This window comes from Quercus robur, chromosome 7 (assembly GCF_932294415.1).
Source record: "Quercus robur chromosome 7, dhQueRobu3.1, whole genome shotgun sequence".
In the NCBI taxonomy this organism is placed as follows: domain Eukaryota; kingdom Viridiplantae; phylum Streptophyta; class Magnoliopsida; order Fagales; family Fagaceae; genus Quercus; species Quercus robur.
Window position 1 is genome coordinate 28,357,207 of NC_065540.1, and position 23,906 is coordinate 28,381,112.

The window sequence follows — 23,906 nt, forward strand, 5'->3', positions numbered from 1 at the left end:
GAACCCCTCATTTTTGCGATTCTTTTAACCTTAAGAACCTCTCTATACTAAAAAAGTATGGACCCGTACGAACCGCTGTCAAACTACACAATTCTTAGAATTGTGAACGGTTCTCACGATTCCTTTTTGTTTCAGCCCATTCCAACCAAAATTAAAGATTTGGCTGACATGCACTAGTTATTTTTTAGATCTTAAACAAAGGGATTTGTAAAGAAAAAAAAAAGAACCAGAGATAAAAAAGACAAGTTCCTCAAAAAAAAAAAAAAAAAAAAAAAAAAAAAAAAAAAGACAACGAAGCAGGGTCTACGCCCAGTTGAAGCAGCAACCAGCAAGTGGTTGCCAACACAATCGCCAATCACACCTTTGTCTTCTGCTATTGCTGCTTCTTCTTCTTTCTTCCTTTTCTTCTTCTTCTCTTTCTTTTTTCCGTCTCTATCACTCTGTAATTTTCTCTTTTCCGCTGAATATTGCTATGTGTGCATTTGGCTTCAGATTATAAAGTCAACTTATTTTACTATTCAGCTAATTTTTGCTACTATTTATGGGTCCCATTACACTTTTTTGATACTATTCATAGGTCCTATCATATTATTTCAACTAACTTTTGCCTTAATCTATAATACTTTTAGCTTAAAATTTTCAATTTCAACAAAATAATAGGATTTGAAACTGATCTTAGAGCATTCTTATCAAACTTGTCAAATGCTAAAAATGCTATTTTTTAGCATCTGAGGCTGTGTTTAGTTCAATGTAAAATATTTTCCGGAAAATAAATATTTTCCGGAAATGTTATTTTCGGGAAAGGAAAATATTTTCAAATGTTTGGTTGCATTATGAAAATTACTTTGGAAAATATTTTCAGGTGTTTGGTTTCATTCTGAAAATGCTTATTTTCTCCAAGTTTTTCACATTTTCTCATCTCCCAAACAAATTTTATGATAGAAAATTTCAATACATAAACTTAAAAAAACAAAACTCAAAACAAAAAACCATTCATCAAACACTGTATCCTCGGTCAAACTGAGAGAGGGAGGAAGAAAGAGTGAGTGATTGAGGAAAAAAGAGAGGCAGATTGAGAAATAGATAGAGGCGATCAGTCATGGGTGGGTTGATCTAGAGGTGGCAGTGGCGGTGGTGGTGACGACGAGATCGAGAGAAAAAATGACAAGATTGGTCATGGGTGGTGGCGACGAGATCGTGAGTAGACGATCTGACCCAAATCGTGGTTGCATGCATGATGGCAGGGCTGTGGGTTAAGGACAACGATCTAGGCTTCACTGGTGTGTCGAGAACAAGCTCGGTCTTGGGTGGGTTCAGGACGAGATCGGTTTTGGGTGGATCGAGCTTGGGTGGAGACGATCGGGCTTGGGTGGATCAGGCTTGGCTTGGGTGGCGGCATCGATGGGTGCGATCTCGCCGGTGCTGGGATGCGATCTCGTCGGTATTTCAGGTGACGCGATCTCGCCGGTGCTAGGTGATAGATAGAGGCGATCGGTCATGGGTGGGTTGATCTAGAGGTGGCGACGGCGGTGGTGGTGACGCCGAGATCGAGAGAAAAAATGACGAGATCGGTCATAGGTGGTGGCGACGAGATCGTGAGTAGACGATCTGACCCAAATCGTGGTTGCATGCACGATGGCAGGGCTGTGGGTTAAGGACAACGATCTAGGCTTCACTGGTGTGTCGAGAACAAGCTCGGTCTTGGGTGGGTCGAGGACGAGATCGGTTTTGGGTGGATCGAGCTTGGGTGGAGACGATCGGGATTGGGTGGATCGGGCTTGGCTTGGGTGGCAGCACTGATGGGTGTGATCTCGTCAGTGCTGGGATGCGATCTCGTCGGTATTTCAGGCGACGCGATCTCGCCGGTGCTAGGTGCGACGAGATCGTGCTTCTGGTGCGATCTCCTTGCTGTTTCTCTCTCTCTCTCTCTCTCTCTCTCTCTCTCTCTCTCTCTCTCTTCTATTTTCCTGGGGCGGAATTCATTTGAAGGTAAAATACAAACGGAAATGGTTTTACAGGGTCAGAGGGCATATTTTACGGTCAATGGAAATGATTTTCCGTTTGACCCAATTTTCCTTGCGCACCCAAACACCCGCATTTACGGAAAAGCATTTCTAGAAGTGATTTGAAGCCAAAACAAACACAGCTTGAAACTCAAAAAAACCCTCCATCAAAACTGGTATATGCTATAAAAATATTAAAATTTACAATCTTGCTACAGTGCGCTCTCAAAATGAGAGCGCATTGTAGCAAGATTGTATAATATTTTATTAATTTATTTTTTCTCTCCAGCTCCCTGTTCTGTCTCTCACACAAATCCTCTTCTCTCCCTCTTTCTTCTCGCACATGCCGCCTACTCTCTCTCTTCTGTTGCTTCTCCCTAGTCACCCACTTTGCCAGTCCTCTCGCCTCAGACCGTCTTGCCCCTACCTTGAGCCACCAAACCAAGCCTCCGTGGTTTCGGTTTGTGGGTTTTTTTCCGGTGTTGATGCTTTGCCAACTAAAGGCAAACCTGATGAAGCATAAGAATCTTATCTAAGTCATCTTGGCCTCTTTGTTTGAAGGAGCATGAATCGGTGATGCATGCTCTGTGGGAATATGATTTTGTCAAACCTGTTGGAACCAGAATTTTGGGTTTGTTGCGTTTGTGGGTTTTTTTTTTTGGTGTGGGTTTGTTGCGTTCTGATCGGTGTGGGTGTGTTATGGCTGGTGGCAGTGGGTGTGGGTGTGGGTTTGAGTTTGTGATTTGATTTGATTTTGGGTTTGTGATTTGGTTTTGGATTTGTTTTTGTTTGTGATTTTGGTGGTCGGTGGTCGAGGTTGTGAGTGGTGGTGACTGTGGCAGTGGGTATAAGCGGTGGTGGCTGGTGGCAGTGCGTGTGGGTGTGGGTAGCGGGAGCGGGTTGGGTGTTTTTGTTTGGGAGAAGAGAGATACAGAAAGAGAGAGGGGAAGAGATGAGATTGAAAATAAAAAAGAATTAAATAAATAATAAATAAATAATATTTTAATAAAGTGGTAAAAATAAATAAAATCTTTGATGTTTGGCATATTATAAAATGGAGCGTTAAAATTGATAAAGTAGTGTTTTGAGATGCTAAATATTATATTTTTTAACATGTTTGATGAGAATGCTTTAGGGGTCTGTCTTTCTTTCTTTTGTTACTTTTGTATTCCTTTTGAATTCCTAACTCCCTCACGTGGCTAGCATTAGAAATGATGAAAGGTTTTAATTTTTAAATAAAAGCAAAAAAATTTAGCCATTACATTTAGATCTTTTTTCAGCTTAGCCAACATGATGTGACATGCATTGCTAAGTGTAATAAATATTTTATGTATTTTTAAGAATAATGTTAGTATCATAATATTTTACACAATTTTTTCTATAATTTGACACATAGCAAAGTGTGAGTAATGAAAAAAAATAAAAATTGTTGGTTTATATATCTACCACTCACATCTCATCACGTTGTAAATTGTGGCAAAATTTGTATAAAATGTTATGGTGTTATTATTGCTCTAATTTTAATTAATATTTACAGTTAAGTACATAATAATTATTTCAATTTAAAATTATTAAATAATTTAAATGTTTTATTTTATTTTATTTGAGTGTCTTTCTAATTCTTATATAATAATAATAATAATAATAATAATAATAATAATAATAATTATTATTATTATTATTATTATTATTGTTATTATCACATGTTTAACTAATCAATATATAAATAAATAAATAAATATTATATTTACATTTGCTTAGGATTTGATATTATTTGTCTTGTCACTTGTGAAAGTTATGATATGAAAATATATATTTGAAATATAGATATTTATATTTAATTGGATTATTTTAGTTAAATTTTTTATTTATACTAATTTAATATATTTATTTATATTTAAATAATTATTAAATTAATTATGATGTTATTACGGTTCGATTTTGGTATGACTTTAAAAACCTTGAACCTCTTTTTTTTTACAGTTCATTGAACGGTTTGGGTCTGAAAACCATGCCTAAAATAGGAAAACTCAAATGCCAATATTATGCAATTTATATTCTTTGTTTGTCAAATCAACCTCTAATGAGTTATCTTCCTCATAAACATGGTAAACCATAGTATCTATGCTAGACTCAGACCTAATAACATGTTCAAACTCGAAGTATAAAACAAGTATGGATAATGGTTTTTTGGGCATGTGAAACAATGGATCAACCCAAATCTGACCCATTGTAACAAAAACTCATTTTCTCATTTGGGCTTGCTTTTGTTTATTACATAGTTTCAAAATTTTAAATATTTGTTTCTCTAATTATACACTAATTCATGATCTATTTTTGAGTTCTAACAAATGACGTTTTTTCTTGATGGTTGTCTTTTATTATTACAACAATACACCAATTTATTTTAAGTATACGTGGATCTAACGCATATATTTTATTTGACGACAAAAATTTTAACTAATTAATTACTTCAGTTAATTAAAATTCATTTTATTCATTTTCTCAAAAAAAAAATTATTTTATTATTTTTTTGAGAAAGTTTCAATTTATAGCGTCCGCTTCTGATAATAGTTATTTATCATTAGACTAAGATATTACTCTCTCTGTCCTAATTTGTTTGTCCGGTTTGAAAATTCAAACTTTTTAAGAGAATATCATTTATTATCTTATCTACCTTCTAAAAATGTATAAGTTTACAAAATTACTCCTAAATAAATTTATAATTTTTTTTAAAAGAATTATTCTTAATGAGGCAACTAAAAATGTGTCCCAATTATATTAATTTTTTAAAAATATTTATTAGTTTTCTTTTCAAATAATTTTGAAAATAAAGTAAGGGTAAAATAAGAACATAAGTAAATTAATGACTTTTATTTTTAAAAACAGGACAATATTTTAAAACATCTCAAAATAGAATGGGAAACAAACGAACTAGCACGGAAAGAGTAATATTTTTTGGCGGTTGACTGGGTTGAACTTGAACAAATCAAACATGACTCAGCACAAGGTGAAAGTGAAACTGGTGACGTGAAACGTTGATTGCTTGATGCAGGTGTCGTTGACTATAGACTAAAAATATATTTAAAAAAAAAAAAAAAAACATGGGAAGAAGTGAGTGATTAGTGATTACTGATGAGAGGACGAGATGCAATTTCTCTCAACAATTTTCGGCCGTATTTGGGGGAGGCGTTGGCTGGGACACGATATTCAAGTATTCAACCCCCTACCATCATTGGCTGCTACTTGCTGTGACCAACTAAATTTGAAACGCTCAGTTCTCAAAAAAAATAAAAAATAAAAAATTTTGAAACGTACCAATCGTCCGCAAATTACAAATCCATTTTCTGTAATCTTATCCTTACCTCTCAAATCCTCTTTTAGATCTATTTAGCCCTTACTTATTTTTTTAAAAAACTAAAAACACTATAGTAAAATAATTATTAAATATATAAATAATATCGTGAGACCTATTTTTAATAAAAAAATTATTGAATAAAGAGGTTTATGGGTTCTGTAAACAGTGCATGAGACCTACTGACAGACCACTTTTTAGCTGAAACACGTTTCTCAACGTGCAAAAAAAAAAAAAAAAAAAAAGGAAATGTAGATGCAAACGCGTCTGGTTTCATCAATACCCAAACGCCACCTTAATCTCTTTGCTAAATTTTTTTAAAAAAAAAAAAAAATCTTTAGGGTGAAACCTTATATCTACAGCACATTTTCAATAAATTTTAAATGACAGGTTGCTAGTAGATGTGTTACAGTTGGGAAAAAAAATAGTTTTTATAGATTTAAATTAAAACCAATATTAATTTTAGAAAAATATTATATCCACAACATTTTCATACCAAATTTTAAATAACAAGTTGTTACAGGTTATTATTGGTGGAGTAAAAAAATAATTTTAACAATAGATTTAGATTATAATTAAAATAACTAACCATCTATAATTTATTGTGAAAATGTTATGAATGAGTACAGTGGACAGTAACACTTCTTTCAAATTCTTTATCATTTTTAGTCAGATTGTGGTATTTATTTAATCTTTTTTTTCGTTAGACATGGACATATCTCTCCTATCAAAATAATACTAAATGTGACATATCTTATTTCTAAATAAAAATTAGAAGGTAATTGAAGGATGCCATTTTTAGGCGGACGTGTGTAATTGTATTTATATTGATTTTTAGATGGGCGTAAATGCACTTTTAGTCCCTACATTTTTAAGTTTTTCCATTTTAGTCCCTACATTTTATTTTTTCCACTTTTAGTCCCTAAAACCAATTTACGCTTTCCGTTTTGGTCCTTTCCGTCAGTCAACCAACGGAAATAGCTGAGGTGGCAGCCGGAACAATTAAAATATTATAAAAAATACCACATCACCCTGACAAATCAGCATATATATTTTAAAAATTAATTTATTAATTTTAATTAAATAAAAAAAATAAAAACATAATTAAAAATAATAAAATCAAACCTAAACCCAGAAAATCAAATCCAAGAACACAAATTCAGAATTAAAAACAATGAAATCAAATGCCTATGAACACAAGAACACAAACCCAGAAAATCAAACCCAAGAACATGAAATTTATACCTAAATAAAAAAAATTAAAAACAGATAATTTAAAAAAGAAATTAAATTAAAAAAAAAAATCTTTAGATTATGTTCTTCCTAGTTATCATGAAGAACATGAACTTAAATTAATTAAATTAAAAAAAAAAAAAATTTCTTTACATTATGTTCTTCCCAGTCATCATGAAGAACATGTTCATGTTCTTCCAATAATATGTTTGGTTGTCGAGGAAATTAAAAAAATCAAGAACATGCCAACATGGAACACGTAAAATCAAAGGGCACAGATCTACAAAATACAAAAGACCTTCAAACATTCAAAACACAAAGAACACAGACCCTAACCCAACCCTCAATCTCTAGCAAACCCAGAACATCACATGAAAAATCAAACCCTTCATACAAACATCAAACCCAAAAACAAACCCATAAATTTCAAACCCAAATTCGAGAAACCCGTAAACAAACCCAGAAATTTTAAACCCACCGATCTAATAGAGACCCACTGATCTGTAAGAGATTGGAGGTAAACCACCGCTGACCTCAAGCCCTCCACTATCATGCACTTAGCCCCACCGTCCTTCACATCGACACAAGACACAGCCCCAACGTGTAGCTCCTTCACTGGAACCAAGCACTCCGACTCGAGCAAGGCTTCGATGGCGTTGGCGAAGAGGAGGTGGAGGGAGCCAGAGAAGGCAGAGGCGGCGATAAGGGGTTTGTGCGTTGGGGTTTGGGAGTTCTTGAGGGAGGAGATTCGGGAAGGCGGAGAAAATGTGGATTGAGGGGATTCACTACCACCACCACCATGCACGAAACCCACAAAAAAATCAAAGCAAAATCCACACAAAACCCACAAAATCTGAATCCAAAAGGAAAACCCATCCCTAAATCCATTCCTAAATCAAAACCCATACCAAATTCTAACCCCAAAACCCATCGGAAACCACCCCAAATCAAAACCCATGAACCATAAATCAACCCATCATCAACCACAGTGCTTCAATCAATCTACCTCAACCAACACCACTACACCACAGAGCTCAAAATCCACAAAGAGGGCCGGACCTTTATTTGTTTGACATAAATGAAAGAAAGAGAGCAGGACTTGAAATTTTTTAATATAATTAATTTAATTTCTTTTTTAAACTATATGTTTTTAATTTTTTTATTTAGGTAAAATTAATAAATAATTTTTTTAATTTATAAGCTGACGTGGCATTTTTAATTGTAAAATAAAATTTTTTATTATAATTTTAATTGTTCTGACTGCCACCTCAGCTATTTCCGTTGGTTGACTGACGGAAAGGACCAAAACGGAAAGCGTAAATTGGTTTTAGGGACTAAAAGTGGAAAAAATAAAATGTAGGGACTAAAATGAAAAAACTTAAAAATGTAGGGACTAAAAGTGCATTTACGCCTTTTAAATGTGAGATGTGCTTTAGTTTTAGGTATAAATAAAAAAGGAAATTTATATGAGGATTCAATCGTAGGTAATCTGGTACTTTCTCCCAATTATTTAGCAAAAGAGTTAGGTAAATCACTCCTCGTATTAGTATATAGAAAATTAGATAAGGATAAGACTTAAGAGAGAGTCAGTCAGACTCAGAGACAGAGAGGGAGCTAAAAGTGTTTTGGTGGCTTTGTGGTGTCTGCCGCCAGTCTTTTTTCTTTTGCCAGTGCCAAAAGGACAAAACACAAATTAGGGAGTGAAGGAGATGGGTGCGATAAAGGCGGCAATCGGGGACGCAATACTGACATTCATGTGGGTATTTCTCTCATCAACCATGGGTGCAATGACTGCGCTGATAGCCACAGCTCTCGGTTTAGAAACCCTTGTCTGGCCTTCTGTCTTAATCACCACCTCCATCATCTTTGTTCTCGTCTTCATCTTCAACTTCATTGGGGATGCCTTGGGTGGCGCCAGCTTCAATCCCACCGCCACTGCCTCCTTATATGCCGCCGGTCACGGCCCCGACACTCTCTTCTCCATGGCCCTCCGCTTCCCTGCTCAGGTAGGTCCTTTTTCTTTTTCTTTGTTAATAGAAATAGAATAGTATTTGTGTACGTTGGAAACATCTATTGAATGAATTGCTGTTGCTGTTGCTGTTGTTTTTGGGTGGTGGACACTGGACAGGCAGCGGGAGCTGTGGGTGGTGCCTTGGCAATCAAGGAGGTGATGCCGAAGGAGTACAAGCACATGCTTGGTGGGCCTTCTCTCAAAGTTGATTTGCAAACTGGAGCTCTTGCTGAGGGAGTCTTGACTTTCCTCATTAGTTTTGCTGTCCTTTTAATTGCACTCAGGGGTCCTCGTAGTTCCTTTGTGAAGACGTGGTTGCTTGCCGTGGCCACCGTAGCATTAATGCTTGCTGGCTCTAATTACACCGGGCCTTCCATGAATCCTGCCAATGTCAGTACACCTTTGCACTTTCTCTAATACTTGAATTTTCTTAAATGTTTTTACGCATCTTTAGTATAAAAGATTGATCATGCCACCCCCACCTCTCCCAAGTCCTATCCTTTTTAATCTATTGAGTTTATCTTTAAACAAAATATGTTGAATACATATCCATTGACCACAAAAATGGCATATGGTATTGTTACATCTCGCTACTGCTTTTAGTATTACAGTAGCTGCGATAAAAGATTGAATTGGGATAGATTCAATGAACACCTTAAAGTTTCTCCCTTCTGCTTTTCTGCTTGTGCATGATGTCACCTTTTGTACCGTCTCTAATCTTCAACAAATATATCAAAGAAACACATTCTGACAAGACCATACCATATCTTCTTGTCTATGGCATAATGAACATATATTTGAGATAATCCTTGAAAATGGAAACTCAGGGCCTCTTTTATCCAACTGAATAAAGATACAAGGAGAAAGAGGAATTTTACTTATTTATTTGATAATCTAGAAAACCTTTAAAAGGAAGAGCCCTTTAGACTCACCTCTAAATTGACCCCACCTACCAAAATCAGTTGTCGGGTAATCCATGGGCATTCACCTTAATAGGCTTATACTTATGCCTAGGAGCCACAAAGAGAAAGAGAAAATAATAATAATAATAATAATAATAAAATTACATATAAAAATAAAATAAAATAAACAGAATCTTGAGGTCTATTTATCATTCCATTTCTTGTTGCCAGTCCACCATGCTTTCTTGTCCTTCAAAATGACTTAAAGTTTAGAAAGAGTTGTTTTACTGTAATTTACATGTTCAAGCTTCTTTCCATATGTTCCTCTTGTTTCCCCATTAAGTCAATCTTTTCTCCCATTTATCTCCTTCTAATACCTAGAACCTCTGTGAAGCCACCCTTATAAAGTTATGTTCTATGTGTGGCTTTCTTTTTCTTTTTTTCTTTCAATATTATGGTATTTACCTTTTCACTTGATATCTGTCTTCATAATTGGCCCAATGTATGTGTAAGAATGACAGTGGCTGGACTTTTCATATAACAAACTATAATCTGCTCCTATTGGGAAGGGAATGATAAAGAGTTCTTATAGCACTGACTGTAAGTTATATGGGCTAGTCAAGTTTGGAGTATTAGTTAGTAACTTCCAACGTGTGTCAGGTTCAAGATTGGGTAGGGCTTGGATCAATCTTCCTTGCTACACCATGGATACAAGGATGTGTTACGTAGCAATTATTTAAGGGCTTTCTTTTAATAAAAATTTAGCCTGAAAAATTGTCAAGTGCAGTTACTTATCCCAAAAAAAATAATTTGTCAAGTGCGGTTGGACTGCTGTGTAAAGTTTCTAAGGTTAGACAGACAGTTGTCTTATTTAGAAAGTTGATTGAGAGCCTCTTTTATCAACTTTCTGATATGGGATATGAAACTCATCTCCACAGAAGACAAGACAATGCCTGTCATGTATTTGTTATGCATTGGGTCAAAAGTGTTTGAGCCCACCTTTGCCCTTCGATACTTTTATCATGTCCTGAAGATGTTATCATGTTTTCTCAACAAATTTCCTCTCTTATCATGTGAAAAGTTTTGATGGGCTATAGGAAGTATCTAGCTTGATCACCCATTCTTTCTTTCCTAAATGAACCAAATAGCAGAAGTAAGAAATTCAAAATTTTTTTTTTTTTTTTAATTTAATTTTTCTTTGCTGCTTCCACCACACAAGTGTGCTATATAGTTGAGTTCTTGCAATGAGGAGGACTGAGTCATCTTCATTTTGCCTTCCACAATTACTTTTCCTTCTTTCCCTGTTACATCACCATAGATCTATACTATGGAGATGGTTTTGGATATTTTTGAATTGAAAGGATCCTCAGTCTAAGCAGAATGAAGATGGTGATTTTTTGGGGCATGGAGGCAGTAGTTGGTGGCAATGGTGATGGTAGAGCAGTGGCAATGTTCGGTGGTAATTGTTGATGATGACAATGGTGGTTGCTGATGGTGATGATGGTGAGAATTGACACATGGTGTCTATGGCAATATTGACAACATCAATTGTAACAAATAGAGGTGGCTGAAAATTATTGATAACTCCATCTTCAATTTTCAAGACTATGGGAGCATTTGATATAACTGTAGGTTCAAAAATCGAGGGCACTAATGTCTTTTAAAAAAGCATAAGAAAAGTTTTGCTAGAATTACCTTATTGCATTTGTGATCTTCGGAACATTGAGGAAAAAAAGATATGCTTATAGGAAAATATTTTTATGAGTAAATATAAGTTTCACCTGGCTTCTAGTTGATGAATTTTGACCTACTGCTATTGGGACAGATTTTAAGGAATTTCACCATTTGCGACTTTTTTAATAGGTTAAGCAATATCTCATCATTTGTGACTTGATTACAGGAATTTCCCACCATTTATTCTTAATGTTGGAGTCTGAGCTCTTCCTGACTTGATGCTTGTAAGAGATGTTGTTCTCTTGCTGAAGAATCTTTTGGCCATGTAGATGAATGAGATTAAGAGATATTTAGGATGCTAAGAAACTCAAGGCTTCCATTTTCATATTAGTCCATAAATGGAAAGCAGCAAAAGAAATTAGTTGCTAAGTTTAGCTTAAGAAGTTTCTAGTAAGATAATTTTAGAGTCAGAAGTTTGATGCAACCAAGCCTTTATGTTTAGAAGTTTTCAAATTTTCGACCAGCCGGTTTGCATAAACTTTCTGTAGGTCTTCATATTACCAGATTGATTAATTTAGTTGTTTATCCATTGGTTTAAGACTTAAGAGGTGATTTTACGGTAAGGGCCCATCTCGTTAGGGCCAACATATGGAGATTGATCCAGCTTGTGTCATATTGGGAGCTTTGGGTGGAGGGTATGAATAGGATGTATTCTTTGCAGTAGAAAACTTCAGTTATGATAATTGAATGTATTAAGGCATATTCTTTACATGATAATTGAATCCACGATGAAACTTAATGTAATTCTAGATCTGAGAGTAAAAAACCAAGATTGGATAACTGACTATTTTAGGACCCACTTCTATTTGAAGAGTGAATGATGGATTGTCTTTTAACATAAGCTGTATAGCCATTATCAGGGTCCTTAGGCTTTGTAATGTTCTTTCCATTTTTGTTCCAAATTATTTGCATCATAATGCTCCTGGTGCAGAAGAGATGTTGTAGGTTTTTTCCCTCAAAATCTTTTTTAGTTCAAGCTTCTTAATGTGCTTTGCTTTTGTGAGAATTAATTGCATTTAGAAAGTTTTAGAGTTGTCATATCTGCCCATGATATGCCTTTTAGGATTGCGCCACTATTATGATCACTATCTATGACTCTTTAGGCTGTGCAGATTAATTGGACATTGATATGGGACTCATAGAGATCTCTTTGGATCATTCTTTGTGGGACAAAGTTCAGAGGCAGGTGTTTTTGGTTTTGTAACCTTGACTCTCTTTTAGGGTCTACAATAGAGAGGTTTACTTGTAGTGTGGTGATGGACCTCTTAGGAATGTCTTCTCATTTGTATCATATTGCAGTTAATAAACATGCTAATGTTGCACAATGCATGCATAGAACTAACAATTTTGTCCACTGGTGCCCTATCTTCCCTTAGTCCTTCAACGATCAGGAGCTTCAATCTATTGATAATTTCCTCACAACTTTTTACTCTTAACTCATTTCCGGGAGAAGCATGGATAGGATGTATTGGACTCTATCCAAGAACCACACTTTTGATGTGGAATCTTTCCATGGTGCTTTGTGTGGAGGCTATAAGGTGGATTTTCTTTGGTAACCCATTTGGAGATTCCCCTAGGAAGGTTGCTTTTTTAACTTGCACAGAAGCACGTGGTAAAATTCTTGCTACAGATTTTTCTTTTTTCTTTTTTCAAAAGAAAGATTGTCATTTATTATTGGTGTTGTATGTATAAAGAGATGGGGCTCAATTACTCATCTTCTACATTGTGCTATTGCAAGGGACGACCTATGGTCTATGGTTTCCTCTTTATTTGGTGTTTCTTGGGTCATTCCTTGGTGAAAGATCTTCTAGCTTGTTGAAAGGTGGCTTTGAGGGTCATCAAATCACTGATGTATGGAACACTATTCCCCTTTTTTTATATGGTGCACTTTGAAGGAGTGTAATTCTAGATCTTGTGAAGGGGTTGAATCTCCATTGTGTCAATTGAAGTCCTATTTTTCTTAGATTGCTTATTGACTGATCAAAGATCATTGGAGATGTTAATTGTTGTTCTTTTTTAGAGTTACTTGATCTTTGTAACTTTAGGTCTCCATTTGTTATGTAGCCTCTTGTATACTTTCTATGTTTTAGGATTCCCTCTTTTCTTTCTTTCATTAAACTTGCTACTTATCAAAAAAGAGAGAGGTCTACTTTTGTCAGCTTGGCTAGGAAAGGTAATTCTGCTGTTGTCATTTGTGGCTTAACAATATTTCTGGATTGGGGAAGAAGAGGAAGAGGGGAGTTACCATGACTCCCTCCTGTTTGTTTGTTTTGTTTTGTTTTTTGTTTTTTGTTTTTTGTTTTTTGTTTTTTTTTTTTTTTTTTTTTTTTTTTTTTTTTTGAGGTGTGCTGTATGTTTGGATGGGGGTAGAGGTGGGGAATCACACTCTCTATTTTATTTATATTTTTTTATAAGGTGAGGAGAAAGGAATTTGAAGCAGCAAGGTACCCCCTTCAAATCCCTTTCTTTTTAATTATTTAGATTTGAGGAATTTGGAATGAGATGGTAGATACCCAATTTAATGAATTTTTCTGTACTTTATTTTTATCCTCCACAATTAATAAATAATTTATTAACAAACCCTTTTTACTTGTCTCACTATATTGTTAACTTATCTATATTTTATCCTCTCACATATACACCCTATAACCAAACAAGGAGGGTAATAGCTACTCCTGTCTCCCCCTAAACATTCAAACAAATGAAATTGATCATTATTCCCTATTGACTCCTTTCTTCTCCCTCCTCTTATTGCGTAATATCCTGTCCTATTCTATTTCCCCCATTGAACTTTAGCCTAAGTGACGCCTCCTCACGCTAATAAGAATAGGACTGTGAGGTTGTGAACTGATCTGATCCGTAGTTGGAAAACTTGCTTGCATTTTGCACTTGCATTTATAATTCGATATCTGTTCATCTTTAATTAATGTATATGCATAGATCTTTGAAGTTTGGCTGATTACTTCAAGCTTGTATGGATATCTACATGATTTCATATATGCAAGATTAAAATTTGAAGGGAGTTTTATAGTTAAAAAAAAGGCCTCTAGTGCTGATGTTCTACGTCACTCTATTATCACTTGAAAATGAAAAAGCATGGAAGCAAAAAAGTAGAAGAAAAATGTTTCTTGAACATTAAAAAGAAATTGGACTTTTTAATGACAGACCTTATTGCTACAGTGGCTCCTAATTGTAAACTTATGATATTGATGAGATTTTTTTGTGCTGTACATAGAAGCCTTACAAGATGTGCTAACTTATCGTGTATTGTCTCTGCAGGCCTTTGGTTGGGCATATGTAGACAGTTGGCATGACACATGGGAGCAGTTTTATGTCTATTGGATCTGCCCCTTTCTTGGAGCAATATTGGCTGCTTGGGTCTTCCGGGTTTTCTTTCCCCCACAACCACAAGTGAAAAAACAGAAGAAAGCCTGAAGGGGCACAAGTATCTTATCTGCTCATGCACTTAGTAGATAAGCTTTATGTTAATGTAATGAGGACCTTTATTTTTATTTCCCCTGCCATTTTCCTTTTCTTTGGTGCTACCTTACGAGCAGTGTTGGGACTCTCATCAGGTTATAAACTAATAATTCAATCTGTCCAGATTAGGAAGTGAATGTTTGCTGCCTGTATGCTAGTGTGTCACCAGTGACTAGTCTGTTTTTGTAGTGCTGTTAGTTTTTTGATGTGGTCTGCTACTATTGTTAGAACTTAGAACTGGCTGAGCCTTCACTTTTTCTGTTCGATGCTTGGTTATCTGTATACTGTAGTTAGTTTCAGATAGAAGGATTAAGGGTTTTCCTTGGGGATAATTTGATAGTTATAATGGGAGAGGAGGGAGGGATTTAAACATGTCTTACTTAAAAACACCAAGACGTGTCAATTGTGCAAGAATATAGATTTAGAGCAATTGCATCAGTCTGGCCAAATTTCTCCATCTATTTTACACGAAGAGCATACTTTTTCTATTTTACACTATCACTTTTCCAAAACACCCATATCAATTCATCCATTTTACCATTTATTCTATTTAAATAATAATAATTTTTTAATTTTTTATTATTATTCTTTTGTTCCTATCTCTTTATCATTTTTTTTATACTTATCTCTTTCTCTTTCTCTTTATCTTTGTCCCTATCTCTCTCAGATCAATCTTTTGTCCCTCCTCCGCTTCTTCTTCTTCTTCCTCTTCTCACGACCACTTCTTCTTCTACTTTTCATGTGTCAGATCACCGCCCCTCCATAAGCAGCTTCTTCTTCTTATTCTTTCTCTCACAGCCTGATTAGCTCTCCACCACAAGCACCAATCTCCACCATAAGCACCACAAGAATCAAAACTCACAAGCACCGATCTCTATCAACCCACAAACACTGACTCTGTCGACCCACAAGCACCGATCTCAACCGCTAGCATCATCAAAACCCATTTCCATCGATCCACAAGCACCGATCTTCGTTGCAAGCATCAATCCACAAGCATCTAAACCCATTTCCATCAACTCACAAACTTTGATCTCTGTCACTAGCACTGATCCACAAGTAGCCAACACCAACACCAATCTCTCTTCTCTCTCTCTCTCTCTCTCTTTGTTGGTTTGTCCATGTGGCTGTGTTTGTGTATCTCTATGTTGATTTTTTTGTGTGGGTGTGTTTGTGTGTATCTGAGGAAAAAGAAGATGAGGAGAGAAGTCTGAGACTGAGTTCATTTTGCACACAGAGAAAAGAGAGAAAAAATGTGCGAAATTGTGAAATTAATAAAATAATAGTATGCATAGCTACAATAACCGTGTATATATGCATAGTTACTGTAGCAAATGTGTAAATATACATAATTTTAGAATGATTGATGTGAGAAGTTTTGTAACTTAAATGTGTAAAATTAATCTTTTTTACTATTATGCAAGAGCTTGTGCGAATGCTCTTAGGATTTAAAATAACTTCCAACTTGTTAATGCATAGTATCGTACAAGTACAACCTTGAATGTTGTTCATATGATTTCTTCACATGTTCTTTATTTTTTATCATATGTTCATGCATGATACTAGATTTGATCTTAAATTCATATCCAAAATATGAAAAACATGTTAATTTCATAATTTTCCCAAATTTTTGAATCTAGGATATCACCATGCACACACATTTAAGTTCAAGCAAGTTGCATTCCAATTAACTTAAACATGCAATTGATATGTTGATTGATTGGATGATATGACATGAATGTTGGCTACTATAGTCTAGAAGGCCAATTTCACTTGGCAAAGTGGGTGCCTAACACTTTCCCATCTTGTAACATAGCCTACGAGCTTTAGATCAAGGGTTAGTAAACCAAATACTTATCCATGTAATTTTCAATCTCTAGATTGTAACTAGGACCAAAGCCGTATAATTTCCTATGATCAATGTACATTCATTCTCAAATTTAGAAAAAGATGAATTTTTCAATTATGGTTTTCTTTTTCTTTTTTCCCCAATAATTAAATATGTGGCAACTCTATTGTAAAATCCTTAATTTAAAGGGAAAATATAGTCAATCGAATCACCATTTTTAGAGGCTCCAATATGAACCCATCCATTCACATGGGTTTGGCCCAAACCAATCAATTCAAAATGGGTCGGGAGCATGGTCTCTCATAGATACGCTCCTCTATATTATGTTTGAGTCTATAAAGTGTGACAATAAGCTGATATTGTCTGGTATTATCATACCCATCATAATAACAGGTAAGGTAACAATTTGATGATTGGTGCTATCCTAGTCTTTTTAAAGTGTGATGCAAAGTCATCATTTTTCTTGGTTGGAGCCTTTTACTTTCTAATGATAAAAAACCAAAACTTGTGGCATTTGAGAAAGCTGCTCATAGCCTAAGCCCAAAAATTGTGATTGTCTCCATCAAGAACTATGAAAAGGGTGAGAGATATCGCTTTGTTCTAGCTATAGATTTCAAATGCAAAAATAGACTAAAATGTTGAATTATTGTGAAAAACTAGATGAGGTGCATATGGTAAAACTCAATGATTAATGGTTGATGTGGCAGCTTAACTTGAATTGGGTGATGACATGGTAAGGGTGATGTGGCATTTTGATGATGTGGTTGGATGACATGAAAATTGATGCATTAGGGTTGATGTATCAAGGCCTAGTGGTGACACATTGCATACTGTATGAGGTTTTGTTGGGTGGAGCTTGTCATGTAGTGGTGATTCGTTTGAGAGTGTGAGATCATGTAGTGATGCGTTAGGCAAATGGCTAATTATGCATAATCTTTCACTGGCATATGTTGAATATTTTCTAGATGATTCCAGCAACATTACGTGGATTGTGTTCCGATCTTTTGATCGAAGTGGTTTTTGACTCAAATCGATGCATGGATGACTAGGAGTTGAAATGTTAGTGTTTGAATGGCAATGGAGACAGTCGGAGAGTAATGCCACTAAGGAAAACACGAGAAAGAAAGAGAATAATTTTCCTTGAACCATTCCTTGATAACATGAAAAGACCATATGTCTTCTTCTTCTTCTTTTTTGTATTGTATGTAGAGAATTGTAAATAATGTTCCTTTATATAGGGTAAGGATAAACAATACAACAATATAGTATTTGATGATACCAAAAATGGTCAGTGAGCCGCATGGTCCTTACGTGTTCTAGACAGAACTTGTGAAACATAAACAAAGAAGATCTTGCAGAGAGTACCGGTGTGGTACCAGCCAAATACCATCCGAAGGTTAAGTTAGAAAACTTTCACAACTTTAAAGTGTCAGAGCTGAGGTAAAATATGCGTACCTTGATTTATGAGGGCTTTGGGATTTTTATAGTAGCATAGAGTTGAAATCCGTTCCTTGGTAGAAAGGGTCTTTCATTGTAGGGAAGATCCTCATTAATACGCGTATCTTGCAGGATCATTTCCTTGTAGGAGTCCTCTTGAGTAGGGTTAACCGTGAGGTGCAAGATGTTTCCTTATATATATACACATTCGTGGAGGCCAAGTAAGGCCATGTCGGACTCGTCACAAGTTTCTTTCTCCCCGTCAGCTTTCTTCCATCAGCTTCCTATCTAGCCTAGGTGTTCTGGTCATCTCACACAGATGTCGTCAGGCATAGAGGTGGAGTTTGTCGACTTATGATATCGTCTTTCTTGTCTTTACTGAATGCATAAGTAAAGCTGACGGGTTTATTGGGTCCATTGGCTTCATCGCATGTGAACGAGTTTAAACTAATTCAGAATTACCCTTATCAGTATTTTTTTTTTCCCCTACAATTGTTATAATAAAAGAGGAGAAGGGGAATTCGAACTTTAGTATTCCTCATATGTGAGATAAAGAAAATTATTAAGTACTTCTAGAGTACGATGATGTGGTGTTTTATTCTCTCTCATTCATGGTGAATTTCATCATGAATCTAATTAGTGGGAAGCATTGCTCTCTCCTTTGACATAAGGAGTGAGCCCCACACATGAGACCCACCATGAGGCCCACCCCTTATGTGAGAGAGGGAGTAATACTCCTAAACTATCCAATAATTACTTGAATGTGAGACGAGTGGAAATACCTGTACAACGTTACTATACTTCGGGAATGCTTAATAATTACTCGTAAAATAGTTACAAAACTATTAATACAATAGCATAGTAATATTAAAACTAACATTATATTGCACTAATAAGACTAGACTTTTTTTTGGTGATAATCTGCAATTCATAAAATCAAAGGAAAGAACATAGGGGGCAATCTGCCTTACAGGCTACAAACAAAGCAGGGGGAGATTATTCATATTGAAGAAATGAGATAAATTAGACTCTAAAACATACTTAGTAGCCGTGTGGGTTGTGGAGTTGCAACTCCTATTAACCTAACAGAAAGAAAAAACAGAAAAAGGACTCAGCTGAAACTATAATATTAGATATAAGAGCTTTGATGAACCAATTCGGGATGGTTCTGCAAGGCATGAAGGAGTAGAGGCAGATTTTGAAATCGCCTTCAAAGATCACATGACTCCACTGTTCTCTCTTGGTGATCTATAGTGCCCAAAGGAGAGCCTCGGGTTCTACTTGGAGGGGGGTTCAATACTTGGTGAGCCTGGCCTAAACATTGAGCACCATGCCCTAATGATTTCATGCAACTACTACCAAGGCTGCTTTATAGCTTGACAAAGCTGCATCGGTGTTGATCTTGACCCAGATAGGTGGAGTATGCATCCAAGATTAGGACACCAGATGGCACATGATTAGATTCGAAGTCAGTAGAAACTAGAGAGAATTCAAGAAATTTGTTGCGAATGAGCTGAATGGAGGATTGTAGGTCAATAGGGCCCTTAAGTTGCAACACAAGATTCCTTGAGCACCGTATTTCTTTGAGTGTTAAGACCATGTTGAGACAGATAAGCTAGTGTTCTTTTGCTTGACGTAGAGATTTCGGCGGGTTAAGAGGATAGTGTTGATAATATCCTCGGAGGAGGTAACATTAAGCTCATCCACTTCGAGACCCCCAGCAAATAGAGAATCAAAGAGCTTTAGCGACTGTACATACAAAGAAAAGGTGACAAGGTGTTTCAAATCCCTGATTGAAAAGAACACAACAAAGGTCGTCGATAACTTCTTGATGCATGAGTTGATCCCTTGTTGGAAGAGTATTAATGCCTAACCTCCAAAGGAGCATTTTAGTCCTATGAGGTGCTTTGAGATTCCAAAGCTTCTTCCAACTCACTTTAGGGGGGTCAATGGGGGTGGGTGGGGTTTGAGAAACTTGGCAAGTTAATTTAACAGTGAAGTTACCCTACAGATTGAGCACCCAGATGAGTTTGTCTGCTGTTGGTCTGGAGGGAATTGGAATAGAGAGAGTGGCTTGAGCGGAAGAGGGGCCAAAAAGTTCGTTGATGAGATTGGGCTTCCAGCAACGTAAATTTGTGTCAATAAGTTGGTCAACCTTGAAGGGGAGGAGTGATAGATTAGGGACACAGATCTTGGGGTAGGAATAAATCATTGTATCCTGGAACCCATGGATCTTCCCAAACATTAACATCAGCTCTATCCCTAATTAAAAAGCAGGCACCTTCAACTATAATAGTCTTGGCTTTCACGATTTCTTTCCAACTAGCTAGGGGAGGCAGATTTGGGAGGCTTGGCATGAAGCCAATCTTGCCTAACCTTGTAGTTAGATATGAGAATTTCCATGCGTTGTTAACGCTCTTTGCCTTCTTTAAACTGAGCTCACCAGCACTGTTTGGGTAGCAAAGCTTGTCTCAGGCTCTCTATGCAAGATATCGACACTATTGCATGTAACCAGTAACCATTCTTACAACAATAATTTCATTAAAAAAAAAAAAAAAATCAGTAAAAAAAAAGAGAATGGCAACTACAACTATTTGCTTTTTATTTTTTTAATGTTCCCAAATTCTAGATTTCTAGATGAAACTTTTTTCATTCTTTTGATGGTCAACTTTTTACATTTGTAATCATAACCATTTCATAAAAGAAAAATTATGCATCATATTTTTGGTAACATTTGTTCGTAGTTCAGAAAAGAAAAATGTCTATATTTAGGTTTCTGAAAGAATATCCAACCTATAATAAGTAATAACTAAAGAAATTCAGTTAGAAAACAGTACTTTACGGCAAACTGAAGAAAGGGATGGGCTCCTCTCCCGTTTCTTTTTCTCCCATTCTCTTCAGTTTTTAAATGGATGCTTGACATCTGGCAGTTAGGTAATCTAAGGATGTTCATTAAGCCACGTCACATGAGCAAAAATTTATCTCATTTAACAGAGATTAGTGCAAAACTCTGCTTCCCGCGCTCAAAATTTTCACAAAAAGCCATTGCGCTAAAACCTTTGAGCAACCCGCTAAAATATCTTACAATTGCAAAATCTTCCAGTCATTCGAATTCCAACCCAGCAAAGAAGATTTTCTTTCTACTGAGTGTACCCAAGATAAAAATCTTTACATCATTCCAACTTTAGTGAGACCACAAAGCAATCCCCTGTTTAGTGAGACCACAAAACAGAACCGTTGTTGATTTTAACAGCTTGACTGGAATTGAAAGTTCTGAATTCCAATAGGTGCTCAATCATTCTTTGCATTATTTATTTGTGTTTTTTTTTCCCTCTGTAGTTTTTATACTCTTTCCTAACAAATAATTGAATTCCCTGTTTAATTTGGATTTGTTTTTCTTTTTGCTTCACTACTATTTTAGCTTTTAGACTTTGAAAATTATTTCCTAAGTGATCAAAACAATTGCAATCAGTATTCTTAAATCTGATTTGACTTCCTTATCTAGTATTATCAAGTATTTGTTCAATACTAGTAATTCAATATTTAGTAATGCAGCAAGTAAACATGGGTATTCAGTTTCTTATTATTTGTTTTATTTTTATATCATTGACTGTTTTATCAACAACACTAACTTGTTTTGCTTTAATTTGGTTTTTGAATTTCTCTTTAGGTGCTCCTCTTTTCAAAGTTACTAGTCAGTATAATGCCTATAATTAGTGATGAACAAATATGCCTTGAAGGTGATAAAGAAAATGAAGATATTTATGCTAATATTATGCAGAATTCTGATTGTCAAGAGAAAATATCTGTTTGGAAAATGGAGTTTGACTCAGAAGAACATGCTCACCAATGGTATAATGAATATGCTAAAGAAGTTGGATTTAGCATTCGAAAGCAATGGAAAAATGAGGATAGATTTAGTGGAGTAATATCAAGTAGAAGATTTGTCTGTTATAAGGAAGGCTACAGAAAAAAAGACAAGCGAGTGGTTGTGAAAAAGCCGCGAAAAGAAACTAGAACTGGTTGCTTAGCAAGACTAACCATTTCTCTTCAAGCTAATGGAAAATATCGGGTCATTGATTTTGAATCAAATCACAATCATGAGTTAGTGGATAAGTCATGTGTACACATGTTACCTTCTCAAAGAATTATTACTGATGTTCAAGCTATTGAAATTGAGTTGGCAGATAATTCAGGTATACCACCTAAATTGGCACATGAATTGATGAGTCGTCAAGTTGGAGGTAGAGAAAATCTTGGTTTTACTAAGCAAGATCATAAGAATTATTTGAGGACTAAGAGGAAAAGAGATTTGCAGCAAGGTGAAGTTGGGGGTCTTTTGAATTATTTTCTTGGTCAAGTATCAGAAAATCCATCATTCTTTTTTCGAGTTCAATTGGATGTTGAAGACCAAATCACTAACATATTCTGGGCTGATGCTAAAATGATTTTCGACTATGGTATATATGGTGATGTGGTATTCTTTGACACAACTTACAGGACCAATAAAGAGTGTCGACCTTTTGGAGCATTTGTTGGAGTAAATCATCATTATCAACTAGTCGTATTTGGGGCCTCTTTGTTATATGATGAAACTAGTCAGTCATTTGAATGGCTATTTCATACATTTTTTGAGTGTATGTCTGATAAAAAGCCAAAGACAATATTTACTGACCAAGATCCTGCAATGGCAAAGACAATATCTTTAGTGATGCTAGAGACTTATCATAGATTGTGCTTATGGCATATTTATCAAAATGCTCTTAAAAATCTTAATCATCTATTTAAGAGCCAAAAAACCTTCAATGCTGATTTTAGAAGTTGCATATATGATGGTGAGTATGAAGAGGAGTTCATTAGTGCTTGGGAGAATATGTTGGAAAAATATGATCTTCAAGAAAATGAATGGTTGCAAGATCTATTTAAAGTGCGAGAAAAGTGGGCTATGGTGTATGGGAGAAATACATTTTCTGCGGGTAAGAAAAGTACACAGCTTAGTGAGAGTTTCAACTCTCTTTTAAAAGATTATTTGAAGTCTGATTTGGACATAGTACAATTTTTCAAACATTTTCAAAGGGCTGTTGATGATGTCCGTTATAATGAAGTTTGTGCAAACTATGACATGAGCCAAAAAATTCCCACTTTGAAGGTTAATGTTCCTTTGTTGAGACATGCCAGAGATATCTACACAGGAGCTGTTTTTACTATGTTCCAAGATGAGTTTGAAAAGTCATTGATGGTGGTTGTTGACACTTTTCATCAAAGTGGACTAGTTTCTACATATAAAGTTCATAATTGTGAAGGTTCTAGGCAACATACAGTTACATCTTCAAATGGTTTGATTACATGTAGTTGTAAAAATTTTGAGTTTGTTGGAATTATGTGTAGCCATATTTTGAAAGTACTCGATGAGATGAAGATTAAGTTGATGATCCCTGAACAATTCATATTGAAGAGATGGACCAAGAATGCAAGGGCTGGAACTGTCTTGGATATTCATGAGTGTGAGGTACAAAGTGACCCTAAGCTAGAAATGCGAGCTCGTTATAGAAATTTATGCACCACTTATGTTAGATTGATGGGTAAAGCTGCTGAATCTAAAGAGGCATCTGATTTCCTTCTAAGTCTTGCAAGTGAGTTAGATGCAAAACTAGAAGAATATTTAAAGATTGAATCCCCGTGTGAGACCCTTACGCCTTCCTCAATGTCTTGTGAAAATCAGGTCATCAAGAGCACATGTACCATACAAGCAAAAGGTTTAAAGAGAAGGGAAGTTTCGCGTGGGAGAAAACGGTTGAAAGGATGTCTTGAAAAGGGAAATAAAAAAAATAGAAGCAAAAAAGTCCAAACTCTCGCATCTAGCTTAACTCCTCCAACCACATGTTCCACCACCATGACATAA

General features: G+C 35.6%; 2 protein-coding genes across 2 annotated transcripts; both read left to right on the top strand.

Moving 5' to 3' along the window:
• Positions 1 to 8,156: 8,156 nt before the first annotated feature.
• On the top strand, positions 8,157 to 14,870 carry LOC126693015 (aquaporin SIP1-1). The gene is made up of 3 exons (XM_050388866.1): positions 8,157 to 8,597; positions 8,720 to 8,992; positions 14,518 to 14,870. Exons 1-3 carry the CDS (start codon positions 8,301 to 8,303, stop codon positions 14,671 to 14,673), a joined length of 726 nt encoding a protein of 241 aa, XP_050244823.1. The 5' UTR covers positions 8,157 to 8,300; the 3' UTR covers positions 14,674 to 14,870.
• Positions 14,871 to 21,707: 6,837 nt separating this feature from the next.
• On the top strand, positions 21,708 to 23,906 carry LOC126691240 (protein FAR1-RELATED SEQUENCE 5-like). Its single transcript, XM_050386300.1, has one exon. The coding sequence runs from the start codon at positions 21,708 to 21,710 to the stop codon at positions 23,904 to 23,906; it is 2,199 nt and encodes a 732-aa protein (XP_050242257.1).